Source organism: Alnus glutinosa, chromosome 11, assembly GCF_958979055.1.
Source record: "Alnus glutinosa chromosome 11, dhAlnGlut1.1, whole genome shotgun sequence".
Taxonomy (NCBI): domain Eukaryota; kingdom Viridiplantae; phylum Streptophyta; class Magnoliopsida; order Fagales; family Betulaceae; genus Alnus; species Alnus glutinosa.
Window position 1 is genome coordinate 2,457,320 of NC_084896.1, and position 10,594 is coordinate 2,467,913.

The 10,594-nt window shown below is 35.5% G+C and overlaps 1 protein-coding gene across 1 annotated transcript; it reads left to right on the forward strand.

Moving 5' to 3' along the window:
• Window positions 1–5,372: 5,372 nt before the first annotated feature.
• On the forward strand, window positions 5,373–10,302 carry LOC133881649 (receptor-like serine/threonine-protein kinase SD1-8). The gene is made up of 7 exons (XM_062320626.1): window positions 5,373–6,974; window positions 7,082–7,183; window positions 8,614–8,825; window positions 8,932–9,142; window positions 9,236–9,473; window positions 9,572–9,719; window positions 9,828–10,302. The coding sequence occupies exons 1-7, from the start codon at window positions 5,657–5,659 to the stop codon at window positions 10,134–10,136; spliced, it is 2,538 nt and encodes an 845-aa protein (XP_062176610.1). The 5' UTR covers window positions 5,373–5,656; the 3' UTR covers window positions 10,137–10,302.
• Window positions 10,303–10,594: the final 292 nt, after the last annotated feature.

Consider the following 10,594-nt stretch of genomic DNA (forward strand, 5'->3'; position numbering starts at 1 on the left):
TGCGCCATGTGTCATACCCCATCTTCTCTCTATCTCTCCTTTCCCTTTTGACCGCACGTTACTCTCCTCCTTTCCCTTTCTAGTTTCTTCTCTTCTTTCTTCTTTCTCTTCTCTTCCTTCTCCATCTCGCACAGCAACCCATCTCTCCCCATTTCTCCTTCAACTCGCCACACACGCACACCCATCCAGCTGTGAGAGATCGAGACACAGAGACACAGAGACGTGGAACTCAACAAACCACAAAAACTTGTAATCGCTTAATAAAACTGAAACCTAACACCAAAATTATTATTATTATTATTATTATTTATATATTTATATATATATATATTTACAATAACAGGAACTTCACAAAATACAGAACCTCTACAAAACAGGATTTTTTTTTTTTTTTTTTTTTTTTTTTTTTTAACTTCGTGCGGACTAAGCAATGCCCAGCTTCCTTAAGTTTTCTAATTGACCCATGTAACGAGTTTTAGACCAATAACTCCAAAACCAGATGATTTTAAGGCATTATGGGTAAAAACACCCTTAAAGGTTTACAAACTTAAGTGAAAAAGGCTACGAAGCTAAATTAGCTCTCAAAACTACATTAACCATCCCAAACTTCTTGTCTTTTGACCCGAACCCTCACTGCTTAATGAGGCAAGATGCCTGGTTACTTAACATAAGGCTTAGAATAACTAACCTAATGTCCAAAAACTAACCTAAAGTCTAAAACACCCAACTAGGAGAAGCCGGAGCAAAGTGGGCGTTCGATCCTCTTTTTATAGAGGACCTTTCCTTCCTAGAGAGGAAAGCATCCTCATGATGAAAATAGTGTCGCCCAAGTGTAGAGTCTATGCCTCTGACATGCTTCCACACATTTAATCCATTTTTAGAACTGCTACGTCCAGGTTTACATTTCGGTGACGCTTTGTTGCTCGATCGACAGAATTTGTCGATCAATCTACATGTCGCTTGAGCAACTAAATTGGTCGATCGATCGACTTCGATTTTGGCAGAACTCCTTCATCCGTTTTAAGCTCAATTTTGAGGGCTTTTTCGTCTTTTTGCTTTAACAACTTGAAACTATTAAAAACACTAAAACCATGCAAAATGTTAGATTACAATGAGGCTAAGGGTTTACCAATAACAAATTAAGGGGCTTGAATATGCAACAATCAAAACCTATTAGTAACGTCACGAGTAAAGTTGCTCATTTGCTCAAAGCGTGTGCCACTTTATTCTATTGCCCCGACTTGTGCTTGAGCACAAATGTAAACTTTGACATAAAAACTATCCACCGAGCGTGGATTTGGTTCAAGTTCCTTTGGGCATTGACAAATTTCAAAGCTTGATGGTCACTGTACAAAACAAACTCCCGCTAGATCAAATAATGTCCCTAATGCTTCAAACCCCAGATAACAACATAGATCAATTTCAACTCATAAGTAGTCCACTTCTGCCGAGCTTCATTCAGTTTCTCACTGAAGAACTCAATGGGCCATCCTTCTTGTGACAACATAGACCCTATTCCCATGATTGACACATCACAATCCATCCGACCACTCAAAAAATTTGGATAGTCTGATCCCCCCTAATTATCCACAATTTTAACTATGGCTGACCCGGCCACTCCATCTGCTATTTTGAGGGTGATCAACCATTTACAAAGCAGTTTTAAGTGTAGTCGATCAACCCCTTCAATTATTTCAGAGTGATCAATCACCTATAAAATTATATAGAAGTGGCCGGCCGCTCCATAGATAGTTACTTCTGTAAAGACCAAGAATAATAAATAACTAATTTTATGGATAAAATGTAGTTAATTTAAATATGAGGTTACATATTAATTGTCAAATGATAGGATTTTATTAAAGTGGGGGTCCTGATATAATTTAAATAAGTTTGAGGTTTTAAAAATAAGAAAATCTTATCCTCCCACATGTCACCACCGGATTAGCTAGGAGAAGATTACCCCATCTTCTCCCAACCACTCACAACGGGACAAGTGTCCCACTCATCTTCTCTCTTATCCGGATCAACAATACAAAAACAAGTTTTGCTGTTTTGGAAACAGCTACCAAACAGCCCATCTTCAAGATTTCCACCCCATCTAGGACCATTAATTGACATTTCTACCCGTTTCTCACGTATTGTAGAACCTTCCACTTTTATCTCCTTCTCGACCTTTCTCCAGTTGACGTGATTCAGCCCCAAAACTGTCCCCTCCACTTCAAATCCTGCATCTCCTTGATTCACGCCTGCTCCCTTTGAGAGCACTAGTAACAGTTACCTTATAATGATTCTCTTCCCTATATTTAGGGAAAATTTCATGAAAAATATCAAAAAACCTCCCACAGCAGATACCCTATATTTAGATGAGAGGGTTGGGAATGAATAGTAATTCCCTATGTATACATGTCTACTATTCTTTCCCTACGTATTATTTTAATATAAAAAAACTATAATTAATTGATATAGGGAAGAGAAAAAAAGTAGGAAAGAGAAAAAAAGAATAAAATAAGAGTAAAAATATAATATTTAATTGATATAGAAAAATGTAAGGGAATCTATTGTGAGATATTTTTTTATACGGAAGCAAAAAGTAGTTTTGTTCCCTAAATATAGGGAAAATGGTTGGGAATTTGCTGCTAGTGCTCTGACAAGCTTTTCTTGAAAATCCTCTACCCATTCCCCGATAATCTCGCTCCATCTCTCAACCCTTTTTTTTTTTTTTTTTAATTGAATAAGTAAAAAGGTTACATGCATGGGAAGATTTTTCCCACTTCCAATCCAAAAAAAAGAAGTGGACCATTCTATTAATGAAAAAGGGTTGGCTCCTCAACAGTATGCCCAAACCAAACAAAAACAGCGGTTAAATAAATATAAAGAGTAGAAAATAGGCTGCTCAAGGCGGTTTTAAAAGCTAAAAGATAACATATTAGAACAAGCCTATCTAGATCTACTCCCTCATTTAGAAACAACCATAAAAAAAAAAATGCGAATGTGCATGTCTTATCAATACTCATTGTAATGTGTTTTTTATACACTTTTTTGCACATACATTCACATTTGATGTAGGACCCATGCATACGGATGAGATCCATGCACGTGAAAGCCATCTCATATGCATGGATTTCACACTAAATGTGAGTGTGTACAAAATATATACAAATATCATTTGCCTTACTCATTTGATAATTCTAAAACCCATATATCAAGAAACTAAGATCAACACAATCCAAAAAAGAAAGGAATAGACAAAAAAAAAAATAAAAAAAAAAATTGTAAAATGGTTTCCCGTAAGGAAAGAACACAAGGCAAACAAGTGAAAAATCACATTAATCTCATTTGCAAATATGTCATACATGAAGAGCCCTGTACGTTGATTAGTTGATACATTATTAACATTTTCAGGAGCCGCACCTACTAACTCAAGAATGAATTAACAACAGTTTCCTTCCGGCCTGTTTCTTTTGGTTGCCCCTTTTTTAATTTTAGAAGGTGATTCTCTTCTGTCATTGCTATCAAGAATTTTCCGTTTTTTTTTTAACTTTTTTTTTTTTTTTTTTTTTTTTTTTTTTGTTTGTGCCAGTGATATCCGGCCGACATTCAGGATCTGCTGCTCTCCATTCCTGTTTGGACAGCTTTTTTGAAGTCTTTTACAAGTGCTAATTTCTAAACATCTTGTCATTAGATGGGCCACTTCTCACTTTATTTGAAATCTTTCTCATCTCTTCTTATTTTCTTAACTCAATTCATAAGAGTGGCAATGAGTCAATGTCGACCCCCGCAATTCTTCCCCATTTTCCCTTATTGGAATAAATTAAAAATAAAAAATAAAAAAAATAGGAAAAGATTTAGCAGTTAAATTTTGGTTAAAGTTTCACAACCAGCACTTGTTCAAGCACCTGAAAACAGCATAGTGAAAATGCTATTTTGATAACGATTTTTAGGATAGTTTTTTATTTTTTATTTTTTAACAAGAAAAAAAAAAAGAAAAAAGAAAGAAAAAGAAAAAGAAGTGAACAAATTTTGTCAAACGGGAACCTAATGATTAGAGCAATTCAAAAAGTTGTTTGATAATTTGCAGAGAGACCAAAACTAATTAACGAAGTCTGCAGAATCCAGTGGAGATAACATGCATGTCGTGCAGGTCTGCCTATGACATGCTTCCATGCACTTAATCCATTTTCAGAATTGCTACTTGGAGGTTTGCATTTCGGCACCGCTTTGTCGCTCAATCGACAGAATTTGTTGATCGATCTACATGTCGCTCGAGCGACTAAATTGGTCGATCGATCGACTTCGATTTTGGCAGAACTCTTTCATCCGTTTTAAGCTCAATTATGAGGGCTTTTTTGGTCTTTTTGCTTTAACAACCTGAAACTATTAAAAACACTAAAATCATACAAAATGTTAGATTACAATGAGGCTAAGGGTTTAAGTACTATAGCAAATTAAGGGGCTTGAATGTGTGCAACATTCAAGACCTATCAGTAACGTCACGAGTAAAGCTGCTTGTCTGCTCAAAGCGCCCGCCACTTTGTTCTATTGCCCCGACTTGTGCTTGAGCACAAAGGTAAACTTTGACTTGAAAGCTATCCACCGAGCGTGGATTTGGTTCAAGTTGCTTTGGGCATTGAAAAATTTCAAAGCTTGATGGTCGCTATACATAACAAACTCCCACTGGATCAAATAATGTCCCTAATGCATTAATCCCCAAATAACAACATAGAACTCCGACTCATAAGTAGTCAACTTTTGCCGAGCTTCATTCAGTTTCTCACCGAAGAACTCAACGGGCCGTCCTTCTTGTGACAACACAGACCCTATTCCCATGATTGACACATCACAATCCATCCGACCACTTAAAAAATTTGGGTAGTCTAATCCCCCTTCATTATTCACAATTTCAACTATGGCTGACCCGCCCATTCCATCTACTATTTTGAGGGTGATCAACCATCTTCAAAACAGTTTTAAGAGTAGTCGATCAACCCCTTCAACTATTTTGGAGTGATTAATCACCTATAAAATTATTTAGAAGTGGATGGCCGCTCCATAGATAGTTACTTCTATAAAGACTAAGAATAATAAATAACTAATTTTATGGATAAAATGTAGTTAATTTAAATATGAGGTTACATATTAATTATCAAATGATAGGATTTTATTAAAGTGGGGGTCCTGTTATACTTTAAATAAGTTGAGGATTTTAAAAATAAGAAAATCTTATCCTGCCACATGTCACCACCGGATTGGCTAGGAGAAGATTACACCATCTTCTCCCAACCACTCACAATGAGACAAGTGTCTCACTCATCTTCTCCCTTATCATTTAACAAGAGACTATTGTATGGTGTGAATAAGTCGGTCAAGGTCTCTCCTAGAACAAGACCAACAAGGAAATCCTTTGAATGCGGGCCACAACTTGATGACTTCATGGCACCCAACTTTAACAAAGCCAATCAGAGAGCCCATTTTTGTCCAAAATGGCTGCCTACAATTCTTATGGGTAGCCTCCTGGAACAACCCTCTGTATTCTTTTCTTTCTTCTTGTTTGTTGCTCCTTCCCCTTCCTGTATTGCTCAGGAAAAAAAAAAAAGAAAAAAAAAAGGTACAAGTTTTCTGTAACTACTCACTGCGACATTGCAAGTTATAGAGAGGGATGGGTAGCATGACGAGTAAGCCATGGCTCTTATTTGTTCTGCTTCTAATCCTCTCTTATTGCACAGCATGCTTCTCCGTAGCTGGTGATACCCTTTCGGCAGGTCAGTCTCTTTCAGGGAACGACGCCTTATTATCTAATGGTAGCAAGTTTGAGCTCGGTTTCTTCTCACCAGGCAGTTCATTAAAAAACTACCTGGGCATATGGTATAAAAATTTTGATGAGAAGAACCCTGTTTGGGTAGCAAATAGAGAAAACCCCTTGTCTGACCGATCTTCCTTAAGACTTAACCTCTCAGAAGATGGCAATCTACTCCTATTTGGGAATTCCTCCAACATCCCATTTTGGTCGACAAATTTGACATTTCGCGGGTCAAATTTAACTGAAGCAATACTTGGTGATGATGGGAATTTTGTTTTGAGAGATAGGTCGAACCCGTCTACTATATTTTGGGAAAGTTTCGACCATCCAACCGATACATGGCTGTCAGGTGCAAAGCTTGGGATTGATAAGGTTACTGGAAAAGCAAAGCAGTTCATCTCATGGAAAAATAAAGAAGATCCAGCACCTGGTGTGTTCTCGTTTAGGCTAGACCCAAATGGAAGCAATCAATATTTCTTAGAGTGGAACAGATCCCAAATCTATTGGAGTACTGGAGTTTGGAATGACAAAACTCAAACCTTTGCCAATGTTCCTGAGTTGACATCGAATGTTCTGGTCTTCAACTACAGTTTTGTGTCAAATGAAACTGAAACATATTTTACTTATTATCTTTTTGATCCTTCTTACCGTTCTAAATTTGTGATGGAGTCTACAGGAAAAATCCAGCTATTGGCATGGCTGTCTGGCCCTTTGGAATGGAAATCATTTTGGTCTCAACCGGCGGCCCAATCTAATGTCTATGGTTTGTGTGGTGCATTTGGCGTGTATCGTGATAATATCTCGAGCCCCTGTGAATGTCTAAAAGGTTTTGAACCATTTTCGAAGAACTACACCAGTTTAAATGATTGGTCAGGTGGCTGTGTGAGGAAATCCCCTTTGCAATGTGAAAACAATACGTATGCTAATGGCAAAAAAGATTGGTTCAGGAAGATAACATTCCCGAGATTGCCCGTTAATTCGAAAGCATATTCGGCAGCGAGTGCTAGGAATTGTGAAGAGGCTTGCATGAATAGCTGTTCGTGCACAGCTTATGCTTATAATAGCAGCGGGTACTGTGTGATATGGGAAGGAGCTCTTTTGAACTTACAGCAACTCTCAGATGGTGGGGAGATTATGTATCTCAGACTTGCTGCAAATGAGCGTCAAAGTACCAAAGGTGAAAAATCTACACAAATTTATGTCTTCTTCCGTTATGAACGTACTAATATTTCATTCTCTGTTATATATGGTTGAGCTAATAGTGATTCTTGTCATCATAATCAGGCAAAAAATGGAAAGTATGGGTAGCTGTGCTAGTTCCAACAACAGGGCTTATCTTATGTCTCTTCATTTGTTTTTCAATCAAAGGAAAGCTGAAACCCGTAGGTAAGTGTAAACGACGTTCTAATTACCTCACATGGAAATCACTTTCAAAAAATTACAAGAAAGTCTACTTTAATCTAAGACAATAAAATTGTGACAAGTCCTTGTTCTTAGGAACGTCACTTAATTAACACACTTTTCTAATGGCCCAACAATGAAAGCTAGCTGTTAGCATCATTAGTTGGTGAAGATAGGGTTTCAGGCTCCTATTTGTGGGGGTCCTAGCTCCAAAAAATTTCATAATGTCTCTGTGAAGGAGTTTGATTTGCAGTTATTTTGTCATTTCACTGGAATGGGAATGAACTGCTATACTATTACTACTTATTTGCAGAAATGACTAAATAAACTTAGTTACCTTTGGAAACTGGCATTGCTTAGTGGTTGATCTTTGGTGATAGGGTAGCTCGATACATTTTGAAGCTTAAGACAATAAATTTAAGTGAGGTTTTTTTTTTTTTTTTTAAAAAAATAATATTAATATTATATTTTTATTTGAAAATTGTATTTTATTTATTTAAGTGAGGATTCTTCCCCGCCCCCCCCCCCCCCCCCCCCCCCCCCCCCCCCCCTTTTGTTTCTTTTGATCACTGATTAGCTATGGTCCTACGGAATGATTTTAGTGCCTTGAAAGGCTTTAATAGTGACTTGTTGGAAAATAATTAATGAAATTGTAGAAGAAGAGAATAATTCAAATTTGAATAAGACTTGAATTGGGAAATGGAGAGAAAAAAAAATGGAAATTTATAAAGAAAGGAGTTTATAATTAACTAAAATATTTTAAAAAAACTTTCTATCTTCTTAGCATTTAATTTTTTTTTTCCCATTTTATTTTGAACGTTGGACTTGTACATGTACCATAATTTCTATCTTTTTAACGTTTGAAATAAATTATATATTATTAGCATTTTTTTTTTTTTTTTGAAATGATTAGCATTGAATGTTAAAGCTGCTCAATGCTCACTACAACGCCTAAAAAGTCTTTATCCACGACGTAATTAAATATTACTATTATTTTTATTCTCTCCACTATTCCCAAGAAATTTAATAGAATGTTTTAAGTTGGAGAATTGGTTTTATTTAAGAATGTCTTTAATATTATTTGATTATCTCATTTAATGAATTAATGCTATCAATTGTTTAAGACTTATTTCAAGAATTTTGAATGTTAGAGAATTAAGTTTTTAGGAAAATTTAATGATATTAGTGCCTTTTTAATTACTTATTACTATAATTAGGGGCTTTAATTAAAGAATATTGATTATTAAGCCTTTGAATATTTTTTTTTTTATAAAAAAATCTTTATCCATATTCATTAATTAGGGGCCTTAGGCGACCGCATAATTTGTTATAAGTTAAAGCTGGCCCTATTTGGTGAACCTAATGATGTCACCTCATTGGATTTTCATGTATAATGACTAATTCTTATTAAACAGGAGAGAAGGCTCCAAGCAATAATTTACTATTATTTGATTTCAATACGGGGCTCGATGCAATCAATGAAGAAATGAATACCAACAGTAATATGAAGAAAAAAGAGAAGGATTTTGAGTTACCTCTATTCAGTTATGAGAGCGTATCAATTGCAACTAATAATTTTTCAGCTGTAAATAAGCTTGGAGAAGGAGGTTATGGACCTGTTTACAAGGTACGTAACATTTTTCTGATGAATGTGCTTTAAATACTATCAAGAAAACTGGCATTAGTGGTAAATCTTTATGAAAGTTTAAAGAGCTTATGGTTCTCCTTCATAGGGGAAATTACTTAGAGGGCAGGAAGTTGCAGTGAAGATGCTTTCAAAAAGGTCTGGACAGGGAAATGAGGAGTTCAGAAATGAGATAATACTAATTGCAAAACTTCAGCATAGAAATCTTGTCAGAATCTTAGGTTGTTGTATCGAGCGAGATGAAAAAATATTAATATATGAGTACATGCCCAATCAAAGTTTGGACGTCTACCTTTTTGGTGAGTGCATGTTTATAGACATGTATTTTTATTTTAATCTCATATGTTTCTAGGTTCTTAAGGACTAATTTCCTCGTTGTACTATTTAAACAGATCCAATCAAGAACAAGATGTTAGCTTGGGAGACACGTGTACACATTATTGAAGGGATCGCTCAAGGGCTTCTTTATCTTCATCAATATTCAAGGTTACGAATCATACATAGAGATCTAAAACCGAGTAACATTCTTTTGGATAGTGAAATGAATCCAAAAATATCAGATTTTGGCATGGCCCGAATAGTTGGAGGTAATGACACAAAAGCAAACACAAATCGAATTGTTGGAACTTAGTAAGTATGCAACTTGTTTACATATGATATTTGCAATTGCCGGTTAAATTCTTTTAGCAAGCTACTAACAAAATAGTGTACTAAATTTTGGAATCCAGTGGATACATGTCTCCGGAATATGCTATAGAGGGTTTATACTCGATAAAGTCTGATGTGTTTAGCTTTGGAGTACTGCTCCTAGAGATTATAAGTGGCAAGAAGAATACTAGCTTCTATAACCGTAGTTCACTCAATCTTCTTAGATATGTGAGTATCTTTTATATCCTCTCAATTTCTTTATGTTTTACCTTAGTCTTATAAATTGAAATGCTCTTAGTTTTTAGTAAAACTTACATTTATTTGAAATGATACTAGGCTTGGGAGTTGTGGGTAGATGATCAGAGTTTGGAGTTGATAAATTCAACAATTGGGTATCCTTCTTCTAGTTCTCTTCCGTTGAGATTCATTAACATTGGCCTTCTTTGTGTCCAAGAAAGCCCGACTGATCGACCTACCATGCCTGATGTAGTCTCAATGATTAGAAATGAACATGCACCTCTACCTAAACCCAAGCAACCAGCGTTTACCACAGGCTGGAACATGATGGACACAAATCCAACAATTGACAGTGCAGGAAATTGCTCAAATAATAGCGTAACTATTTCAACACTGGAAGCCCGATGAAATGTCTCCTATATCAAAGGAAAGAAATGTTGTAGAACCAATCTTTTTGTTTGATTTGTATGCACGTTGATATATATGCTACATAGCCTATATGTCACTAAATGTTGTCCTCGTTCACTCATATCTTAGAACCAATCTTATTGAAGATTTTGAACCATATCTCTAATTATGCGATATACATAACTGCAATGATGTGAGTTTCTACAAAAGTATATTCACAACTATATCATATATGTAAATTTCTACTATTATCAACGATAAATTTTTTCAATAATTACACAACTATTAATCAAAGCTCTGACTAAACACCCAATTGAAATACAACATGGCACAATCCAATAATTCCAGCAAATTGGTCCTCATAAAGTCAATCAGTTTTCCAAAATATACCATTATAAACGTTAAACATATATATATATATATATATATATATATATATATATATATATATATAAAAG

Coding starts and splice junctions, on each gene's coding strand:
- LOC133881649 (XM_062320626.1), top strand. CDS start 5,657: ATGGGTAGCATGACGAGTAAGCCATGGCTCTTATTTGTTCTGCTTCTA. Junction 8,826..8,931: donor GTTATGGACCTGTTTACAAG/GTACGTAACATT, acceptor TCTCCTTCATAG/GGGAAATTACTTAGAGGGCA. Junction 9,720..9,827: donor CACTCAATCTTCTTAGATAT/GTGAGTATCTTT, acceptor AAATGATACTAG/GCTTGGGAGTTGTGGGTAGA.